The sequence below is a fragment of the Bombus impatiens genome, unplaced genomic scaffold (genome assembly GCF_000188095.3).
Source record: "Bombus impatiens unplaced genomic scaffold, BIMP_2.2 scf_0217, whole genome shotgun sequence".
In the NCBI taxonomy this organism is placed as follows: domain Eukaryota; kingdom Metazoa; phylum Arthropoda; class Insecta; order Hymenoptera; family Apidae; genus Bombus; species Bombus impatiens.
This window is the reverse complement of record NT_176636.1, coordinates 3,206,328-3,229,605: the sequence shown is the minus strand read 5'-3', so window position 1 is coordinate 3,229,605 and position 23,278 is coordinate 3,206,328. Positions and strand designations below refer to the sequence as shown.

Genomic DNA, 23,278 nt, shown 5'->3' with positions numbered 1-23,278 from the left:
TGTACATATTTATTATATGAAATATTTAATTTTAATTAAATACTGTTTATGTTTGTTGTTTAAAATAAAATTATTGTATAAATAATGGGAGTATAATATCCATCCCTTTTTATTATATTCTTGAGATCTGGTTTTAATTATGGCGGAGTTCGTGGAAGCTTTGGCTTAGATAAAAATGCTTCCTCTGTATCGGATTTTGTCTCTTGCGTCCATGAAATCTTATCGTTGGCAATCTTATTGCTATCTTCAGTATTCCTATAAAGAAAGTTCCAATTTCGTATGATAATCGATATTTTCTAAAGAAAAAGCTTGATAACGGCAAATAAAATATGAAATTTATTCAATAATTCGTGGCGTATAAAAAAGTAAAAATTTTAATATAAAAATTTACAATGGTGCACAATTAAGTTTGAAATTATACAGTGCGTTTGTATCACATTAGAATTTCGACTCACAATGACGCTATGCTGCTGAGTTTCTCCATTACTGAAAAAATATAAAAGCGATAATAAAATTATAAGTTTTAGATTCACATTATTTTATAGAATACGTTCGATATGATTCGTCTTGATATGATTCATCTTAGATTTTATTGCTTTCATATGGTCGTTCCAATTTTTTCGAAATCATGATCAAGTACATGTTTAAGAGAAAGTTATAAAGCTTTCACTAGATAGTGCTTACAGTAAACCTTGTCAAACATGGTAAAATCAGTGGACGTTTAGAAATTTATAAATGGTTGTTACGCATTAAATATTCTTTTCCTAATTTTTTTCAATAAAGTGAAATCGATCGAAAGATTATTTTAAATAAAATTCTTACCTGTTGATTCAGCTTCACTTCCGATTCCTAGGAGCATCGAGGATGCTAGTGTCGTTTTGCTGCTTTCCCTGTAAAAAAGTTCAATTAAACATCTCGTTATATTATATCTTTATTCTAAAAAAATTAACAAACTTCGAAGTATGATTTTCATAAAGATACATAGCACTTTCATTATGAATTTCTTTTACGAAAGTCTTATCATTCTTCGAGTTCCATCTTTCGTTCGCCACTTGCACTTTAAAAATTTGCCGATCCTTAAAAACGTTATAAATATAAATTTTAAATTTTAATTTGATAGTTAATTTCTCGTTAAATACCTTTGTCGAAGAAGATTTTAATTCGACTACACGTGGCTGTGGTTTTGGATATGAGATTGTCTTTTTAATAGAATTTTGTAGTATTACAATATTAGTTTTAGTTTTCACGTTAGGCTTGCTATTTACCAATTTTCTTGAAATGTATAAAAGAAGTTTATAATTTTCATAGAAGTATATATTTTTACTTTATCAGTAAAATTATCTTTTTATTTAATTTTATTAGTTTTACATATTAATGAAATTAAGGTCGACATGTTTTAACAATACCTTGGTAAAATTTCTTCATGTTGTATTGATTCGTGTTCAGAAGATAAATTTTTAATTTGATTATTCTGCATAGCAGAATCTATTGCTTCTGTTTTCAATTGCGGAAATGATAATTCGTCGGATATTGTTTCCTTCTCTTGAATTGCCTTTGGTAAAATTGTATAACATGACTCTAATAACGATTCTCCACACAATTCTCCATAATTATTCTTTACCGGATCATTTTCATCCAATTGACTTTCCAATACATCAAATTCCTCCTGAAAGTTTTTCTTTTTTTCAGCAAAGTATAAGACGTTTTATAAGTCATTACCCACATTATCATTATCTGCCATTTCCTCGTCTTCCGTTTTAATAGTAATTTCACCTCTATGTATCTTTAGAATATGATCCAAGTGTTTCCTGTTTTTCCCATCTTATTTAAATATTTTATTTGATATAATCTAACTTGTAACTCATAAAAAATATTTTACCTTATCTCGCCAGTTTTATATTTACTGTATTGTTCTATTATAGATGAGAATTTAATTCGTTTTGCTTCCTCGTTGAATACGTGATTCGTCAAGAAATTATTTAAGGCTCCATTGATATATGGTAATGCCTGGTTTAAATACATCATAAATACGTGTATATATATAATATACGTATATATATAATGCGTATCATAATTCGTAATTTTAGAAAATATGAAACACCACACATATATTATACCGATTCATGATCCATTAAGAGTAAATCAATTAATGTTGACATAAGTAAAGGCGCCATTGTTGACACTCTTCTTTGAGCTGTTTGATGCAACGATAAATTCATTAAAAGAGCCGTAGCATATTCCAAGCGATAAGAATCCATAACACGATACTGATCATGTAGATGATGGATCAACCATTCCATTAATCCATTTTCTATCATATAAATCCTTTGTTGTTTACGTAAAGATAATTTTTGTAACATTGCAATCATCATATTGCAAGTCAATGTATCTATATTATTATCAGAAATACTATTCATGCACTTGAATACCTAAAATGCTTATCTTATTAATTCTATAATCTTTTCTAAAGTTTTGATATTTACAGTTTTGTTAGTGTCACAATACCGTATCAACAACAGTAGAATCAAATGATAAATAGTCTCTTCCACATCTAAATGATGCCAATGCATTCAATAATCTCGTGACTGATTGTTGTAAAGGATGTGGTATGATAATGTTTTGTGGAGTTAATAGATATGGCAAGATAGATTTGCCTCTATAACTAGCAATTTGACTGTGAAGTCCCAACAAGTCTTTACTTATATATTCATGCACCGTCTCATCTCTTTCTCCAGGTTGACTAAATGTTATTTTCTAAAACAAAATGTTTATCTATTTATGTTAAATAGATATTAAAATTTGTCTTACCCTTCGCAATGCTTGCAAAAGAAATAGTTTTGTTTTAATGCTTCCATTAATTAAATGTAATTTGATTTTTTTGAAATTCAATAGTTTTGGAGGAATAAATACATTGTTTGAGTTTGAATACTCAATGGTTTTCATATCAGAACGAGATTTTGATAATAACAATTCTGATGAACACTATAAACAAATAAAATATAATATAATAATATACAAAAGTTAATATACACATCAAATTCTCAGTGCTTACATGTATACTATCTTTTATATTTTGATTAAACAAATCTGGAAAGATTCTTATACAAGTTTCTAACATAGCCTGGAAATCAATGACTTGTCCTTTTACAGAATCCTCTAAGGCACTTGTTAATACTCTTGCAATGCTCATCAGTTTATGATAATCAGCATGCAGTTTATGAAATCTGATTTTTAGCTTTTCATAATTGGAATGAACACTGCATAAATGAGATTTTGCTACTGCTAACTCTTGTGTACACTGCATCAATTTTTTATTCCTTTTAGTAAAGTGTGATGAATATATCTCTTCTTCTGAAGAATTCATTGATACAGTCTGTATACTTCTACAAAAAGAAAAAATGATAAAAGAAGATAATTTTTAGATTATCATTATATCAGAAGAACATTAAACATTTCTCACTTTGATTTTTGACTATACTTTATACTATTATAAAAAATAGGTTGCTCTTCAGATTCATCATCTTCCAAAAACATTGGAATGTTTCTATCATTTGGTATGATTGGTACATTATTGTTTTTAATTGCCTTCTTTGCAATCACATCTTTTTTGGAGTCTTCTGATAAGGATGTATAACTTGAAGAAAATTTGTCTGAATTTTCATCATTATATTTTGTATTGCTAAAATTCTTAAAATTGCATATATTTTCATGACATATTTTATTTATATTATATCTTTGTAGCAACTTGTACCTTACTTACTTGTTGTTTGTAATTTTTGAGAAAGAGCTGTAAGTGGTTTGTCAATTTATCTGTCCAACTTTTTTCAAATATGTTAGAAAGAAATGGTTCTGCATATGGATCTTCCATAAAGGGAAACGCAAAATAAGGTCTTAATTCTGCATCATTTTCTAATTCTTTACCTGTTGTATTTAGAAATGTACGTAACCGTTCCATACTATCATTCATGTTCTTCTCTATTTCAGTCATAAAATTCTGTGTATTATTAATGTTAAATCAGTCGCTACAAACACACTGAATCTTTGTGTGTACAGCTATTTATGTTATTCATTTAAAAATTTTGTGCAAAATTTATATTGCAATTAAAACAAAAACAAAAACAATCTCATATTTTATGTTCTTACAAAAAGATAAATGTAGTAAATGAGAGCAGAATAAATATGACATGAATTTACAAACAAAAATTAGAGGGTTAAAACAGATTAAAATTACTTCTTCACATTCAGAATCTTGTTGATTAGATGATGTCACAAGATCATTTACAGCTGCTTGAATTTTATCTGAATGATTTAAAAAATAAGATTTTTAATTTTTTAAGAATATAAAATCTATATTTACTCTTTACATATATTGAGTGTTATAAATACCTTTTTTTTTATACCAATGTAACATTAACATGTGTTTAGGTAACATTGCAAAATACACATATATATGTAACATTAAAATTTTACAAGCTTTTGTCTGTTTAGCATCTTCAGGTACTATCAAATTCCATAACTAGAAAAAAATAAAAGTTTCAACAAATTATATTTCTTATTACATGTAATATAATATAATATATTTGATAAATATTTTTAATTATACGTTGAAGAACGTTTTCCAATCTCCTGTTTTATAGCTGAACATTAATTGTTCGTAACAATTTTCGTACATATCGCCTTCGGTCTGCAAATCATTCTTAAGATGTTTAAAACCTTTTATTGTTGCTTCTACCATCAATGCATCGGCAGTATTTTCAAAATCATGGTCTATAAGGAACTATAAAATTTGTATGTTTACATTCATTAAATAATAAATATTTTACTAATATTAATAATAGTTGACACAATTTTGAAGACGCAATAGAACTTGAAGGATATATATACCTGATGAACAAGTTTTAATTCCTTGTTATCCATTTTATTTATTGCCCGATTCTTATCCATTTTTCTTCTTTATTTATTTAAATTGACAAGTTTAACATAATGGGGGTGGAAAGATCGTTTTACGTCGCTATATATTTAAGGAGTTGTGTTTTACATACAGTTGTGTGAAGGATATTCCCTTCCATAAGATTGATTTTACGCAAATGCATTTCTAAGCAATTTCTAGCGTTTGCATCTACATGTTAAGTAAGATAATATCTTTTAATATCATGAAGACACGAAATATTTTATTTCTATGAAGGAAAAATAATTAACTCTTAATTTATTATGGAATTGAATATAATATTGATTAGAAAAGAAACAACTTAATTATTAAAAGCTTATGGATTTATAAGAAAAAGGGTTGGTTCTTTCATACGTATGAAGTTTTAAAAATTTAAGAACAAAAGCTTTTCGATTAATGATGTATAATATCGATAATGCATAAAAAGTTATAAATTAAAAGAAATTTAAAAAATATATGAATTTCATTATAAAAGAGAAATTTAATTCTTTTAATAAATCTATATATGACTTTATTTACAGATGTATACGTTGCGTTTGAACATGTACAAAACTAGCATTCAAAAATATTTGCCTTTTTATAAGTAATAAGTCAGTATCTGAATATTTTCCGAACATTTTTTTAAGTACCTTACTTCAATCATCAAAAAATGGAAGAACACAAACATATTTTTCGTGAAAATGTGATTCCAGAGGTTTGTTTTAATATGAAGTTTATTTACTAAAGGTTATGTTTTATTTTACTTGAAATAATCTTGTCTTCTGACATTTTTATAGGTACCAGACTTAGCTATTTATATTCCAAATTTTATTACACAAGAGGAAGAAGATGAAATAACAAAATATGTGAATAATACTCCATTACCAAAGTGGACACAATTAACTCATCGTAGATTACAAAATTGGGGTGGTAATCCTCATCCAAGAGGCATGATAGCTGAAGAAATACCAAGTGTAAGTATTTATAATAATTTGTTGTAATAACTAATGTCCTCACGATGGAAAGAATTTATTATATAATATTAAAATAAACTGATACACATATATTTTGTTATATTAACAATAAGTTTTCAGTGGCTCCAAAAATACGTTAATAAAGTATCATCATGTGATATATTTGAAAAAAATAAACTACCTAATCATGTTTTACTTAATGAATATCTATCTGGTCAAGGAATAATGGTATAGTTACAAATTAAACAAGATATATATCCATACATAACGAGATATAAAGCATATTATAATTTGTATTTATTAGGCACATTCAGATGGTCCACTCTTTCACCCTATTGTAACAACCATAAGTTGTGGCTCTCATACACTTCTAGATTTCTATAAAAGGCTTGACAGTACAGAGGTTGTGATGATAATTATAAATATAGTTGTATGTATGTGTATAAATTACATGCAAAATTTTGTTTCAGCAACATCAACCTAATTTAGAGTTCAGTTTTCTGTTAGAACGTAGGAGTCTATTCATTCTCCAAGGAGACTTATATCACAATTACTTGCATTCAATTGCAGAAAGAGACACAGATGTTGTTTCAAAGTCTGTGATAAAAAATTTGAGTATATGTGGAGACAAATTTTCGGAAGGAGAAATATTAAAACGGGGAACTAGGTTGTCTTTAACTATTAGACATGTTCCAAAAACTAGCAAGTTAAAACTAAAAATTGGATAATATATCTTTATATATATACATTTCACTTTGTAAAGTTTGAGAACATTAAATATGTTTTTATTTCTTTACATTTGCAAACCTATACAATATATTTGAAAAGAAAAGGAGAATTTTTATATAAGATACAAAGGCAGTGTTATTATATTAAAGCATTTATAAAATTGTAAATATTTACAAAATAATTTCATTTCAAGATGTTTCAGTCTTTATAGCTGTAGAAGTATCTGTATCTTCATAATTTTCTAAACTTACATCCATTATTTCCTCATCGCATTCATCTAACATTCCTTGTAAAGAATGTATGGAAGATATTAGGACATGAAATTGTTTACGTCTCATTTCCAATTTGTGTTCTAATTGTTTAGACTTTTCCTAAACATCAGGAAAATCATTTTAAGTTTATAGTAATAAAATAAACTCTTTCTTAATTATTATGGTGCAATGGTTCTTACCTTTAACTTACTCAACTCTTCACATAATGTAGCAAGTTTTAAATTGGTTTCTACTCTATCTGGCTGCTCATTTATAACTTTTGCTAGTACGTCATATTCTATTCTATTTTTCCTAACACGTTTTGCATCTTGTAATTCCGCTTTTGTTTTCTCTATGTCCCTTTTAGCCTCCTCTATTTGTATTTCAATTTCTTTTGATAACTGTTCATAGCTTTTTAATTCTTCCTGACTCATATTTGAAACTAGTCTGGATTTTCGTTGTGCAAATTCACATTGAGCTAGCTGGGATAACATTCTTTCATGCAAAGTATTATCTACTTCTGGACTATTTGCCCATTTTATAAATGATTTTAAAAGCATGTTTATTCGACGATCATCTCCAATTCCATCTCCATCTATTAGTAATCTCCGGCGTATTACTTCTTCTGTAAGACAAATAAATTGAAATTAGAAGTTTTGATAAAACATTACAAAAATTGTGATTTTAATTCATTTAATTGATTAGGAGGTTATGTCTATGTAGTAGTACCATAATCGACTTACCGTCACCCATTCTTACCGTAAAGGAAAAATCCCGATACAATAAAAAATGTATTATTTTTTATTATATAACCGATATATTTGTTTCACTAATATATATAATAATAAATTATTAGCCGATGAAAGTTTCGTACATTGTGTATATTTGATGGAACTAACGAGCGCCACCTGCGAAGTCTATTATTTTTAAATTAAAAATTACCACGGATAAAAGTTAAATAAGTAAAAAGCTTATAAATAAGCATGTTGCTTGAAAAATTACTTAAAAAATGTTTTAAACGTATATTAAAATATCGAAGCATTTAATTAGAAGAAATAGCAGGAAATACTTTTTTAATTATACGTTTTGCAAAATAAAAAAATTCTACTTCACATACTGTTAAAATTTCCTTAAAATCAGTACTATTATTATAATTGTATTTCACGCCCCAAAAATTAAAATCATTAATTAATTTGTAACTACATTTATAAAAAAGAAATGTGTATAATTTTTTAATTTTTTAAGTATTCTGATTTGACGACCTTTCTTAATTGCAGAAAATTATCAACTTTAATGATGATTAGAAAAAGAGATAATAATATCGTCGGGAAAGAAGTTATTAAGTTCCACGAGTCAGCGAATGCAACGTGCTCCCATTGGAATATTAAAATGATCCGCCATTAGTTTAATAAACCTGTCTTCTTTGTTCCCTTCGTCCAAGAGCCTTTTCCATGCTCCTCGAAGACTTTCGACGCAGCAGTCGCAGATGTCACTGTACCCCTAATGAGCACGCTATTTTTCACCGGTATTTTTATCCCGTTTATTGGCTGCCCGTTTCACAAACTGTCAGCCGGATATTAATCATCCTACTATTACGACTCTGCCTTTATTTCTTCTAAGGATAAAGAATGAAAGGGCCGTCGGAGTAGAGGGGATGGAAGGTAGGAAAACTTGTGTTCCTTCATTAGTAGTATGAGAACAGCTCTAATATAGCAGATTTTATTTCATTGAGCTGACACATTTGTATAAATTTCTTCATCCTTTTCAATTATTTATAATTTTAATAATATATAGTCATAGATCATGATACTTATGTGTATAATTATTAGATTGCGGATGTTTATGCAAAATGAAGAGAATGGAACCTATACATAGGTGTAGATTTGTTTCATCCACTAATTTTATGATGAATGCTGTACTTTGATAAGTTTCTATATTTTTCTATGTTATATACATTTTATGCGTATTTGCACTTAAATTTCCCATAAATGCATTAAAACTCCGCAATCTAATAATTATATAATTCACTAGAGAGATTGGATAGAATGCTATAGAACCTTTTGCAGGTGGTGATGTTAATGATACATGTGCATACATATTTTCTAAGTATGTTATCCTATGAAATCTATTCTAAAACTGATGTACCGACAAAGTTAGAATTGATCCTCGCTGTAACATAGCGCACTCTATTTCAGCTGCTTTCAGAGATACATAAATGTTTTTCAATAGTAATCTCTCGTATTAAGATTTAATTTCATACATTAACAAATTTTCCATTTCATGCAAATTTTAATAACACGTAGAAAGACAGCCCTTCAATAAATTATTTGCATTATACACGTGCTAAGTACAAATTTATAGTATTGTTAGTAGCCAAAAAATTTATCTTGTTTTATTTTTTATTGAGAATGATTAACGGCTATTGACAAGATATATTTGCGGATTTATGGAGGAGTTCTTTCTGTCAGGAAAAACGCAACAATAAAATTTATATTGGCACTGATAAATACACGTAAACTCTTAAATGTGATAAAACATAATTTCATCTTTTATTCTATCGTAATATTCGTATATACATATACATATATTCAATTTACGAAATACACACATATTTAAGAAATGCCAGAAATCTTAGACTCGTAAAAGATGAAGAAAGAAAAATTATTCCTGGTCTGGGTCTGAAAAGACTGGCACAAGTGTTAATTTCGGCAGTAAAGAAGCAATTTGTACTATTGGTATTCACAACAGTGACTTATAAAAGCCAGTCGAATAAGTAGCTATAAGTTTCTTGCGTCCGATATAAAACCGAGAGAACAGAAGGGCCTAATATATCACGATTTATTCCGCGATAGATCCCCGGGAAGATACTCTCAATGAAACGGCGCGTCGAGTTACATTGTACGTTCCTTTCGCTCCCGTCGATCCCATAAAAGTCCCAATAATAATTTCTGATGTTTTCCGATGCAACATGTTTGATTTAGTGTCGGACATTTTGTGATCGCATATCTGCCTCGTAAATCTCTCCGCGGTGGCGCCACTGCATAAAAATATCAAACGTCGATGTGTCCGCGTTCAACCCCAATCCCACGTAAAATATTGCCCGTGATTCCGTGCGACGGAAATAGCCTTTCATTCCGGCTGCCTGATAATTCCAGAATTTCGCGATTTATACTCCGAAAGGTTATAAAAGATACGCCCGATTGCGTGTTATTATTAATTGCTGCGCGCCACGATAAAGTGGAACGTTTTAGTTTTAAAAAATGCCCTCAAACGAATATCGGGAGGAATACCGCGCGAAATATACGGTAAGATTATTCGGTCAGATTAATCGGTATTCAAATTGAAAACGGGTCCGAGGAGGAAACGGAAAATAAAACTTCCGCAGCCATCAACGTCTCTATCGCGTATACTAATTACGCCGGACCCACCGATTTCGGTATTTGCCCGCTGTCGTTTCATGATTGATCGAATCAAACTGTTCGATGATAAACTTTCGGCTGCGTTTCTATTATTATAGGTCTGCTACATACGTTTTTATTGTTTCTCGCAAAAATTAATTTTCGTATTTTTATTTTCTTGCGTTTTTGTCGTTCGTGGAATCGAAGGTTTATTATTAACCCGTAATGCGGTACATGAATATTCAATATTCATAGGAATTCAAAAATCATATATTATGCAAAGCGGTAGATACACCATTTTTGGGCCAAGATTCCTTTTTAATATTTGCACTTTTAATGAATGACAATTATATGAAATATTTAATGTCTTGTTACTTATTTTGAGTTACTTTCGAAATATATAGTCGTATTTTATCATTTAAAAAAAATTTTCGACAATCATTTCAGTTTCGTACTAAAATTTTTCTTCTAACATTAAATCTTTTTGCTAGTTAAAACAGAAATAAGATTGGAACATAAAGGTTCAAGTACCGCAGAGAGGTTAAAATATCATAACTGAATGCAGCATTGATTTGAATGGAAATTTCGATGAAAACGCGACTGTGATTCTATCTAATTGAATGTAAACATATCTCAGTAATCATCAGTAATGTTCATTTCACATTTTACAGACATGAGACACATATTACGTACATATTACATTATAACTAAGCGAGAACCATAAAACAAGGAAAGTGATATACAAATACACTTTGATATTCTTCGTTCTAATTCCTTTATTTTTATTAGTTGTATTATAACTTTAGTCTTTATGTTTTACATCTTCCTTTTTGTTGTAAAATAAAAGAACGGTACAATTTTTTTTGGTTACTTATCATACGTATTTAGAAAGCGATCTAACAGCAAATGATCGACGCGACTCTCATACGACTATCGAAAGTCGATAGTTCTTTCTATGTTCTTTCGCTACGTGGCGCTGATCAGAAAGAAATCGATCGTTACTCATTGATTCGAAGCATCTAGTCGGTGACCATTAAATAAAGCTTGCGCCGTGCGTTCGCGAATAGAATGCATTTATCTCGGCGTAACGTCATCGTGATGCACGAGTGGTTGAAATGATAAGTAATGATGTTAATAAATAGTGGAGTCTGCATCGGCGCAAATAGGGAATTGCAGAGTAGAGTTGTCCCCCTTGCTTCTCTCTCGCTTGAATCAGGGGTCGCGCGTGAAAACGGTTGCGCGCGTGTACTAATCGTGGCGGAAAGGGTGCCGTGAGTTATGAGTGCTCTATGATATCAATGCATCAATTTGACTAAACGAAGGATTAATTTAATAACAAGTCAGCAGATGAGTAGTCGGATGATAAATAGAGAAGGGAGGATGGTAAGCGATATTCACAGAGGGGGGAGGGGGGACGTAAACCGATGATGTTCTTTTCTTTTTACTGGGCCGTCTTAACGTACCTTGTTATTTTAACAGAATCTAGACATAATTTAATCCAGACATGTTTATCATGCTTCTGGAGAAACGATCACACGGTTATTTCATTTTGTAAGTTTTGGTAATACTGTTCACATATAACTTGGTTTTTTTGTTTCGAGAGTGAATGATAGACTATATCTGTGTTAAATTTATTTGAAAGATGCGCCATTGCGTGACAATGGTATACTTCAATCAAAATGTTCCTAATTTTCAAAGGCTTCGTTTCTTTTCACTTTTCAAGGGAATCACGTATGTACGTACCTACGAAGAAAGTGAGATAGGTGAAAATCAATTATCACTTGTCAATTATGTCAAAGGATACAAGGACATTCAAAAACAGGGCATTCAACATCGTATCGAAAAGGTAGGCAGTTATACAAAAATTATAAAACGCATTTGACAACCATTGAAGGTTACGAAAGCTCAAACAAATATTTTGAGCTTATTTATTATACAATTGCATTGGAATCAGTCATGTTCATAAAAATATGAGAGTGCATAAATATTGCAGTCTAATTATTACGAGTATATAATATCTATCTTTATCGATGTTAGTTGCAACGGCTATTAAAGATTATTGAAAATTCGTGTTCTAATATCGTATTCAATAGTATTCATACTATAAGTTTCTGCTTGAATGCAGAGAATAGGAGAGTGGAGTGGAAATAAAGCCAGAATTCTTCAATTTGCGAAACTAATGCAGTAAGTTAAGGGCGGTTAGGGTGTCCGAGTATCAGAGGGGAAATCCCCCAGTTATGTTCGGTAACAAAGTCAGCCGGTGCTTCAATATTGTCGTAATCGCCGTTATTATTGCACTGTCAATCATGTGTTGTTCTACGACCAATGAAATATTGCGCTTTCAAATTATTGCGGTAAGAATACCAAGAATCATATAATACATTCAATACAAGCATAATTAGAGTGTTTCTCTTACATCGATCATAATTATATTACAACATAACCTATATTTTACGCATTATTTTTCGAATATGTATAGTACACGAATTTTAGATTCTTGTGCTTGTTTTCGTTATACTCCTCGTAGCTACATATAGTTTTGTGCAAATAATCTTTGTAGAGTAACTCATATCTAGAATTTCCTAACTCTATAAAAAGATGCTAAATGCTACCTCTAAATGATTAATTCACTATTGATTTCTCTTCTATAATTATATTCAAATACTATTACTACAAATTAATCTAACTATACAAATTACTTATAAATAACCATATATTTCACAGATGAACGTTGAAACACAATAAATTCGGCTGGACTGAAGTTAATACAAGGTTTCATAAGAAAGAATGACGGAACCAAGGAAGAAGCCCAAAAGCCATGTTCTTTACGCAACACACTACACCGGTAAGGTATCATATTCTTGTGTTGAACGTTTCTCTGCCGCCGCGACGGCGTTTACAGCGAATAAAATTAAACGGGAACGGTCCTCGGGCCCGTTCGTGTCTCCCATTCACGCGAACGTTAGCGTTAGTCAAAATTGTACCTACGTGGATTTCCTCGTCTTCGCCGGCGTTCCACGGATGTCGTTCGCCGATCCCTCCACCACTCCCACTTTTCACCCCACCGTGTTTCGTTCCCGAGCGCCGATTTAATCCGGGATTCAGCACTCGATTTGATACGTTACACAGCGGTTTGTATGCCCTAACTCGCCTTACTCAACACGGTACACCCTGTTCGTATTACTGCTCCTACGACCCGCCCATACTAGATCGCTTCATTTTGTTTCACCCTCGGTTCTCTCATTATCTCGTGCAACCGCTCTCTACCACCCCCTACCCTTTCCTTTTCTGATGTCTTCCTCCCTTTTCTCACCCTCTTAGTGTACAGGCTATTTCAGAATTGTGGACTAATCGAGAAGAAAGTAGTAGGGGATGATAAGAGGACAATTTTTTGTTTAACCTTTTTATGTTGTGTAACCTGAGAGAGTATTAAATATTAAACAATATTATATATAATATAAATTTCATATCTTTATATATAGATACTTTTTATCTTATAAGTTGCACATGTGTAATTCATTAATTGTATATATTTTATATAATATCTTGCACTAAATGAATGAAAATGATGTTTTTTGTATTTTAGTCTCTCTTGTTCTTCAAAAGTATTTAAGAGATTTGTGACCAAATATATTTTATTTTACTGATAATCTGAGTACCATGTATGTAATCCAGATACAACTATGTACCACATTGTGTATAAGATTAGAAGGTACTCTAATATAATATCTCTAAATATTTTAACTCTTACGATCAGAGCTGTACATACTTTAAAACTCAATTTCCCTTATATAGTCTTATTGTCTACACAAAAAATACATCTATTCTTTATCGTCCCCACTTTGTCGTCTCTAATAACTTTTGCTTAATCGACCCCTGACTCTGAAGTAACCTGTACACACACATTCCACGTGTCTTCCTTTTCTCGTTCACTCTCGCCTCGGATTCGAACATTCCACCCTTACATTCTCTCGAATCCCCATTTTTCTCTTTGTCTCGTTCCTTGCCCAGGCGCCTCACTATCGCGCTTAATGTTCCCACTCTTCGTCTCTGTATCTGTCTCTGTCTATCTCTCTTTGTGTGTAGTATCACATGGTTACACCACAAGGGTTCATCCCCTGCAGTCCTCGGAACGAAAAGTGGTAGCTAGACAGCCACCCTCTTCACCCTTCGTTCCCGCCTCTGGTTTCCTCTTGTCGGTGTTCCTCACTCACCGCCTCCTATGCCCTCCCGTGGCCTCCCACTTCACCCTACGTTCGCATTTAAATTAGATTAGATAAGTTAATCAATGCGGTATTCGAAGTAAAACCTGGGATTTCGTGTCAGCCGGTCGGCTAGAAGAGAAATTATTGGCGGTTCGGATCGCGATCGGTCGATCGCTATTGGAAATCGTCGAGTCACGGGCAGAGATGGGTTTTAACTTCACGCGTGCCGCGTTCTTCGAAATCCTACGTGTTACCGAATCGTCATCTCCTAATACCCGAGATTTCCGACTCTTTATCTAAATTTTGCAACTTTTGAATTCTTTAACATCAAAATTTGGCAATTTTCTAACTCTTGACTCTGTTCATCATTGGGGATCATAATACTTTAGGATTAGATCACTTAATTTTGGAATTTTTCATTTCATTCAATCTCATCGTACCGGCCTCTATCGTAGAGAACGTAGAATACAAAATAAAGTTAAATCTTCTAAACTTTAGTCATTTAAAAGACGTTATTGCAGTTAGTATAGTACAGCATCACAGCTGTAAGTTAACGATACTATTATCTTTAAGTTTATTTAATTCAGTTTTTTTTTATTTTTTATCCTCCCGGCCATAAAGAGGATTTGCACATTCGCTTGTTCATGTATTTACAATGTATGTTCTTGTTTTGTGTTACAGTTACTTAGCCTAGATTTTCACCTAAAATCAATTCACCAGTGCGTTCGAGCCACACTTTGAGAATCTACGCCCTGTGCGACCATTCGAAAATCTCAAACTCCGCCACATACAATAAACCATATATGTAACGCAATTAGCAACACAGTATGTACAGCGCACTATCTGCAATTTCCGCCCATTCTTGGCGCGGCGATATTACGTGACGTTAATGTACGTTGGCAAACGAACGGGCGATTCGCGAAATTAGTAAACTTGCTTTGTGGCCGGGGGAGCAGTCGTAGAATCTATAGGTCAATACAGGTTTGCGAACGAGCCCTTCTCCTTCTCACAGTCGGATAAGGAAAAACTTTTCGCCATTTTTCTTTGCACGCCTCTCGTTAAGACAATTTATATTCTATTCTGTAACACGAGGGGTGCTGCGGCATGCTGCGAGTCAAGTGAGTGGGTGGGGTGAGGGACACCGACTTTTCTCCTTTTTTCACCTCGCCCCCCTGCCCCCCTCTTTATTTCCAATTGGCATCGGCACCCTCTGTCACAGCGTGCCAACTTTTTTCATATTCCAATTAGAATATTTTTCATTGATTTAATGCCGGCGAGCGCAAATATTAACGGCTTAACACCACGATAAATTTACACTGCCAATGTCTGCTATCGCCTTTCTCTACTCTTGTCGGTTCTCGTTTTCTCGAGGTGGGTGGGAAAGAGGTTGTAAGGACCACCTCTTTCTTCTTCCTCTTTCGCCTAGCTGTGAAACGCTAACTTTATGACTCACGAGAACTCTCGTAACATTAATCACCCGGCTATTCGTATTCGAAATCGATACCGGTTACGAAAACGCTTCCAACCCGCGCTTTTTCCTAGTTTCGTGGAACTTCCGGTCGGACCAAACGGCGTATGTACGTCCAAAGCTGTTGTTTGTTGGCTCGCTGGCTGTTAAGGGACAAGGGAAACTATATACAACGAAAAAGAGTTTTGCTAGTTTTTGGCAGATGTACGTAGCTGGTTGGACAGTGTCTTGGGAATTATTATTATTACCTATATCGTGGATTATTATCATCTTTCTTTTTGAAGTATTTTTATAGAGATAGTTGTTTAGATAGTGTTCTAGGAATTATTGTTATATTTGGGAATTATTACTATTTTTTATATATTTGTATAGACAGTGTTTTGAGAATTATTTCGTTGTTATTTTTATCTTTCAGATACCTTTTAGATATCTTTAAGCGATTGTTTGAAGTATTTTGGAAATATTTGTTATTGTATCGATAATAATTAGATTCTATATGCAAAAGGAAAAATACTTCAATTTTTCTACTTAAGTGAAATATTTAAAACCGTTAATGCGTCCCTTAAAGAAATCTTGTAATATTTTAATGTCCTAATGGAATTTGAATGAATAAATTTCTACTAGAATTTTTATAAATGCGAAGATCTTAAAGGAATAATTTCCTTTTCAATTAGTGTTGGTAGTAGAAGTCAGTTGGACTTAATCGGCGGTCAATGTGTTAAAAATTACGTCATTCAGGTGTCTTGCTTTATGATTGATGCGTTTCCTGCAACACACTCGTACATCGTTCATTACGTCCCCTTGCATGTCGCTATCAATGCTCCTGATGGTCTTGGTGATTTTCGTCTTCAATTTACCTACCCATACGCTCTCTATTGATTTTCGAGAAAGATTAATTAAAAACGCGTATACTATCCGTTAAAGCATCAGAACATTAATTTTAGTCATTTCACGATGAAATTTTCATTCGTTTTAGTTTAAGGATTCACATTCTCGATCGATATGGGTGCGCAATGTTTCTCTAAATTGAACTTGTTTTACTAAATACAGCTTAAAATTTCAAATGATCAAATCTTTAAGTTCTCATCTTCTCGAATTCTCGAAAGCCGAGAATTATCGAGTCTAAAAAATGTTCAAACTTCCAGATCTTTCAATTCTCAAGTCTTTAATTTAAATATCCGTATATCCGTTTTTTGGATCTGATTTTTCCTTAATAAATATTTTAGCTTAATTCATAATTCTTTCTTAGTTATCGTATTTCATCGTACAATCAAGCATTTCTCTTTCCATTTAGAATTCAACGAGATACGAATCATTAAAAATCAAACATTTCATACATTACAATCTCGCACTTACCTATTTCTTCTCGAAGAGTTCCCAGAAGATTTCTTCCATAAATAGTGAAGTATAAAAAATAAATAAATGTTAACACGATCGAGGAAAGAACTGTGCGCAATGCGGGTAATTCAATTCGAAATAAATACAAATATTTCGAATGTTGCAAAACGTGAGGGATAAAAGACTTACACAGGGTGGTTTTTATAATTACCGTAATACGTGTTCCATTTATTAAATTGGAGATATAATACACAAGCGATAGATAACACGTATGTATAATTTATACAATACTTTATACAGATTGTCTCTACCTCGTTCGCGCTTAGCAATTTATCTAAATACTGTACAATAACACGTTGAACGCTCGAGTAACTGGTACGCTAGTACACTCGACCCTTTTTTCCATCGTTACATTTCTTATTATTCCATTTCGAAACTCGTTGACCAGCCACGACTTTACAATTAAAAATCGATTCTCATCGTACGAATATCGGATACACCGAGAGTATTCAGAATACGCGTTAATTCGGGTATCAGGAAGGTCTTAGCGTGACTTCCGGTTCTTCGTTGGTAACCAATACTTTGCCTTTAGTCGCACGCTTCCTGCGATTACACATTATGTATACGTGTACGTCTACGATCCTATTTTTTTTTCGCTTTTTTTCCTCCTTCGAGTTTAATTGGGGAACACCTATTTACTCGTTGGACGAGTTTCGGGCGATCGCATGAATTTTTTTCAGTAGTTTGATCATTTCGAGTGCGGATATAACGGGCGATCAGGATGCCTACAGTTTTTGTAATACCAAATTATGGAATCCTTAAGAGAATTATGGAATCCTTAATCCGATTGGATTCAAACTGCTGGATTTTCAAATTCTGAAATTTGTAAAATCGAAAATATTCAGATCAGGAAACCTGTGCATTTTCGAATCTACAAATTTCGAAACTTTGGAAATCTCAAATCTACACATTTTTAGTTGTAACGTCGAACGTCCTGGTTCTCGAGTTTTTCTTCTTATTTTAACGAATTTTACTAATTTTTGTCTGTTCTTTAGAAGCAGAGGAGTTTCTACGCGATCTGGCAATCGTATGGTTTCTATTTTTTCCACTTGTAACAAACGAGAAAAAGAAGATAGAAGATAGTTGTTATATGATTTCTACTATTAATGGAATTTTGCTAATTTATAAAATACGTTTAAAAATATCAGCTATGCGCCCGAAAGTCGTCCCATATGTATATCTATACGTCAGATTCTTATTAAATACGTTAAATATCACATTCACGTTTATCGTATCTACAGAATATACAAAATTCATTTGAATTCGCTTATTCGTTCATTGGCATAGTTCACTGGGACGTAAATAGAGAATTCTTAAGGGGAATCGTTCGATTCATTTACCTCTTACGCATATTTCATTTCCTTTGAATCTTTATTCTCGTTCGTTTCACATTCGCGTTTAATTTATTTGAATATTTATATATTTATACTCATAGTGGTGGTGTTAATGGCTTGTCTGATTACTCAGCATACATTTACTATACACGTGCTGTTTAACTGAATACGAGCTTACCGGCGTTTCTTTTATTATTATAGTTAATTACTTGCAGGATTGATCGACCTAGTGGAACCATAATTTCTCTTTAGCTGGAAACGCTCTAATTTTAAGGCAAGATTCAGAAAAAGTGGCTTAAATTGCTTTTAGCATGATACAAGATTTATAATTTTGTAGAGTACGTATTTATAAATATACAGATTCTTATAGCCAGATATCTGAAATCTTTTGACTTGAAATTTCTAAACGCTCAAATTCCCAAATTTGTAATCCCTAAAATGTCCAACTTTTATATCCTTAAACGTGTACCTTAAATTCGTAGAATTTCTTCAATTCTTAAATCTTTCAACTGTTCAGTTTCTACATTTACAAACACTGAACTTCTTGAAATTCGAAACTTTTGGAAATTCTCGAGTTCCAATATGTATGTGTAGATTTTTCGAATTCTCCAATTTTCAAACTGTCCATTATTGTTTTCGAAAATCGCGATTTCGCTATTACCCTGACTAAAATTTCCTACAATCCTTGTAACTTAATCGTTATCGTAGAAATGACAATTTTAACATAGACATGACTAGATTCAGCCGCCGAGATCTATTACTAATTCTCGACTAATTAAACTATATAACAACAACCGTGTTTATTTTCGATCTACACGATAAACATACAAAGTTTGATTTGTCGATAACATGATTGTGCCTCACCACAAAGAGACTTCTTCTTTTTCTTGCCTTAAAAATTCCTTGCCGATTGCCATAAAAGAAATTTACCCCTCGATATCCGTAAAATATTTATTCTAATCTGAAGATCCTGCAAATAATCGCATACGTATAAATTACTGTCATTCAGTTATAATATAATAATTTTGCGTGTATTTCTTGCAACGTACGTCCAGACGGCACGATCCTTTCGTTATAGTATAATTTTATCTTGATACAAATATATACAAACGACGATAGAGCTCTATAAACGTTAAAAACTCGTCGGTGAGATTTGTCGGAAAGAAAGAGGAATGCGTTTATATTTCTCAGCGGTTCGTTAACTTAAAACATTTAGATAAATGGACTTGTGAAAATAGCAATCTCGCCAATTGTGCCACTAAAACTCATTATCTTGCGAAAATTCGACGTATCGATCCTTCTTACTCGAATACAACCACCAGGCATTCAGTTGAATTTATTTTTCAACTATTTACGTCAATTCTTCCCTTTTGTATAAAAATTAATTAGTCGAATTATTCTTTCTAACTAATACGCGTCGATCTTTGGTTCTTTAATAATAATTACATTAATTGATAACATCAATTATATAATAAATTCATATCTATATAGAAAGTCGTATACATCCTCCTCGAACGCTTCTGTACAAGTTAACACGTTTTAACGGCACAATATTATAAGTTAGATGAAGTCAGCCTTCGAATATCTTCTTTTTCACATAAATTGACAAGTTCTTCGATCATCGTATGGATAGTCATTTTTCTTCAACTCGTCAGTCTTGGTGGCGTCACGTTCATATCGACATTTTAACAAATTTTCTTCTCTTCTATTTAACACATTGAAACGAACGCTTCGAGGCATTTTCTTTTTTCCCTTTCCATAGAACAACCACGTGGACGTCTCTTATTATAGCAATTTTCTAACAAATTTAAACTGAAAAAAAACCATAATTCTTTTGCAGCAACTTACTCTTTGAATTATTTTAGGTCAATTGGTAGAACATTTTAACGCTAGAATTATTATTGAACCGGTTGAAAATCTTCGTCTTTCGTGAAGTCAACTTCCCTTAAAGCTTCTTTTGACAATGTGAAGAACGTTGAAAAAATGAGAAATAAAGAAAAGGGGAATGTTTAACGATCGGTGTGTCTTGATGTTCCTTTTCTAAAATTCTCTTTGCCACGTACTCTTTCACATCCTCTTACGAATCTATCTAGTGAATCTAGTCCTTCGATTCGTTCTTTTATTTCGTTTCTTTATTCGCGTGTTTTAATGCCTGTATTGTTGCTCGAGCTCCCTTCTCAGCCTCTTCGCTGCAGTCTCGCTGTTTCCCTCAGCCTCCGCGTCGCTGCAACCATCCTCACCCTCGGCGACGACGCCCTCGACCTCTTCTTGCCTCCTCTTCGCCGTCGCCATTTCAGCCGCGTGCTTTTTCCGCCATTTTGTCCTCCTGTTCTGGAACCATACCTGGAATCATAAACGAACCCTTTCGTTGGAAACTTGTCTCTGTCGCATTCTTCTTCTCCCTTAAGTTAATTAGCAACGTGCTATAATTATTGAATTTGCAACTTTGATTTCTTTTAGTACTTCTAATTCTTTCGTGATATAGGTAGATAGTATATGTGCGTAATTAAACCTTTGCTTCTGTGAAGCCAACTCTTAGTCTAAAGGAACGCACGCGTTCGACCCGAATATCTTCTTTTTCTCATTCTCTTTCACTTGCAAACATAATCTTGCAAACATACTAGTACCAAGTGAGAATTTCTATCAGAGTGATCTGTTTAAAAAGCGTGTACCTAAGACAACGGGTTTTATTTCTTAATTTTATTACTGCAATTTATTGCAATTACTAAATTCCGACTTAAACAGCAAATTGTAACTACTGTTTAAGCGTGACGAGTATACTCGTCGAAAACAACTAACTGGCTAAGATTACCATCAACGAATACTATTCACCGCTACTATTCGTCAAGACTCACAGAAAACCAAAAAAGAAACCTATCAACCAGGAATCCCACTTTCCATCGATATTCTTCACCTCTTATACCTTCGGAAGATATACTTTTGAACCTTATCAACCTCCTAAAAAACCACGATCTATCGATACAATTCAGAAAAATCGAAAAAGAATTAAAAGATTTCCAATTAAAAAATTTGTCCATCCATCAACATTCTCTAACACTCACCATCATCAAACGTAGGTTTGGAAAGACTGAAGATTTCAAACTCTATCCATCTTCTGAAAACAGCCATCTACCAACTGAGAGGCTTCATCTTAAGGTTCTCACGGCCTGGATTGTCACACTGTTCGAGGCTTTTGCGCGTAAGCCGTGTCCAGAAGGAAATTCTTCGTCACGTTTCGCCAGCATTGCAGCTGCCTCCTTCAGGGCTCTGAGGTTCCTCAGAGTTGCGTCCTTTGCGACAGTGTTAAGCGCAATCATCTGCGAATCTACTATTGCTCAAAACCCAGAGAAACCCACAAGACTCCCCTTTTCTAAAAATCCTCCTTTCTATCAACATGCGACAACACCTTCCATTTCCTGCAAGTCAACCCAGCCATTCCACGGTGTGGCATTTGAACTATTATTCGGTACAAAGATAAAAAAATGCTTGTAATGTGCAGTTTCCCTAAAACTCGATATCAGGAAACCCGACGTAGGTAAAAGTTTGCTTATCGAATCTTTGATAGTATCTTCTCTGGTTCCTGGGTCGGTTGAAATATCAGTCTTAAATATTTCTTTCTCGTCTAACCGCGCATGATGACGTTTAAATAAATAACGTCTTAATAACAGCACTTATCCTGCGTTTCAGCGGACATTGTGCTGGCGTTTAACGAATGACACAGTTTTCCTGTAACTTTTAAAGCCTTTTTTGAGATAAATATGGTCAGAAATCCACTTCTCAAGCAAGTGATTACGAATGGACCTCGTTAAAAAATGAAGAACATCTAGCATAGCAGTTTTTAGCAGGACAAAATCCTATAGCGATGCGATGCAATACCTTTCTGACGCGGAATAAAAACTTGCAGGATCGTTCGAACCGTTTCCTTTTTTTTAAATCGCTGTTGAAAGTAAGAAAGAAATTTTCAAATTGGAAATTAGAAGCATACGTATCTTTGCTCAAATTCTTCACATTTACGGTGTAACAATTATTATTTAACAGGAATTAACAGACAAGAACGTATAGTAACGAGCTTGGTAATTTTCAAGCGATTAGACTTTTTTGATGTACAAACGATTTCTACTAATGCTCTGTCGATTTTCCCGCGAGTTATCGTTTACATTTGTATCACTTTCATACCGATGATATCACCGAGTAATGAGATCAAAATCGAACAACGTTATTTTTAACAAGTTTATTCCTATCTTCGTCTATCCTGTACGTCGCACCGTGCAGCCTTGCGAAGGGTTCGAAGAAAAAGAAAGAGGTGCGCTTACGGGTGGGATGTTCCTATTTAAAGAGAGGGATTGACGTTTTACGCTCGTGCCAGGTTCCAGCTCTCGGGCTGCAGTCAATCTCGCCCAGATTGTCTGGCTTCCTTTCTCTCCGTTATCTTAATTCCTCGAGTGTTTTAATTTTCATCCGAACAGCTATTAACTTTTACGGCTGGCCGTTTACTTTTTAATTCGTTTACCGCCTACACGGCAAGTGCTGCGCGTTGCACACCACCATCACCACCACTACCACCACCACCACCACCACCACCACCACCACCACC

General features: G+C 33.1%; 4 protein-coding genes across 11 annotated transcripts in view; 1 reads left to right on the top strand and 3 right to left on the bottom strand.

The window, feature by feature from the left end:
• Nucleotides 1–106: 106 nt before the first annotated feature.
• LOC100743066 (lisH domain-containing protein ARMC9-like) lies at nt 107–5,027 on the bottom strand. Of its 6 annotated transcripts, none has more exons than XM_012383627.3 (17): nt 4,885–5,027; nt 4,604–4,777; nt 4,387–4,516; nt 4,232–4,299; nt 3,761–3,994; nt 3,461–3,687; nt 3,053–3,383; nt 2,809–2,982; nt 2,506–2,754; nt 2,118–2,429; nt 1,880–2,007; nt 1,724–1,808; nt 1,407–1,666; nt 955–1,272; nt 823–890; nt 456–486; nt 107–255 (listed from the first exon to the last, which is right to left on the bottom strand). In XM_012383627.3, exons 1-17 carry the CDS (start codon nt 4,942–4,944, stop codon nt 138–140), a joined length of 2,967 nt encoding a protein of 988 aa, XP_012239050.1. In that variant the 5' UTR covers nt 4,945–5,027; the 3' UTR covers nt 107–137. The 6 variants fall into 6 exon arrangements, 5 of the variants coding, with proteins under 5 accessions (XP_012239050.1, XP_012239052.1, XP_003488093.2 ...); XM_012383629.3 differs by having other exon boundaries at nt 4,604–4,767; nt 4,885–5,024; XR_004461420.1 differs by having other exon boundaries at nt 238–255; nt 823–1,076; nt 1,140–1,272.
• Nucleotides 5,017–6,672, top strand: LOC100741819 (alpha-ketoglutarate-dependent dioxygenase alkB homolog 6). Of its 2 annotated transcripts, none has more exons than XM_033319878.1 (6): nt 5,017–5,130; nt 5,470–5,642; nt 5,725–5,901; nt 6,022–6,129; nt 6,206–6,304; nt 6,372–6,672. In XM_033319878.1, the coding sequence occupies exons 2-6, from the start codon at nt 5,598–5,600 to the stop codon at nt 6,627–6,629; spliced, it is 687 nt and encodes a 228-aa protein (XP_033175769.1). In that variant the 5' UTR covers nt 5,017–5,130; nt 5,470–5,597; the 3' UTR covers nt 6,630–6,672. The 2 variants fall into 2 exon arrangements, with proteins under 2 accessions (XP_033175769.1, XP_003488168.1); XM_003488120.4 differs by lacking the exon at nt 5,017–5,130 and adding an exon at nt 5,242–5,286.
• Nucleotides 6,673–6,768: 96 nt separating this feature from the next.
• LOC100742944 (THO complex subunit 7 homolog) lies at nt 6,769–7,818 on the bottom strand. 2 transcript variants are annotated; one of them, XM_003488044.4, is made up of 3 exons: nt 7,625–7,818; nt 7,082–7,506; nt 6,769–7,001 (listed from the first exon to the last, which is right to left on the bottom strand). In XM_003488044.4, exons 1-3 carry the CDS (start codon nt 7,632–7,634, stop codon nt 6,819–6,821), a joined length of 618 nt encoding a protein of 205 aa, XP_003488092.1. In that variant the 5' UTR covers nt 7,635–7,818; the 3' UTR covers nt 6,769–6,818. The 2 variants fall into 2 exon arrangements, with proteins under 2 accessions (XP_003488092.1, XP_033175770.1); XM_033319879.1 differs by having other exon boundaries at nt 7,082–7,528; nt 7,625–7,810.
• Nucleotides 7,819–17,487: 9,669 nt separating this feature from the next.
• Nucleotides 17,488–23,278, bottom strand: part of LOC100741697 (homeobox protein Nkx-6.2-like) — a 51,935-nt gene continuing 46,144 nt past the window's right edge. The window contains exon 4 of the mRNA XM_012383388.3: nt 17,488–21,027. Coding sequence (XP_012238811.1) covers nt 20,830–21,027 — 198 coding nt within the window. The 3' untranslated portion in view covers nt 17,488–20,829. The remainder of the gene's footprint in view (nt 21,028–23,278) is intronic.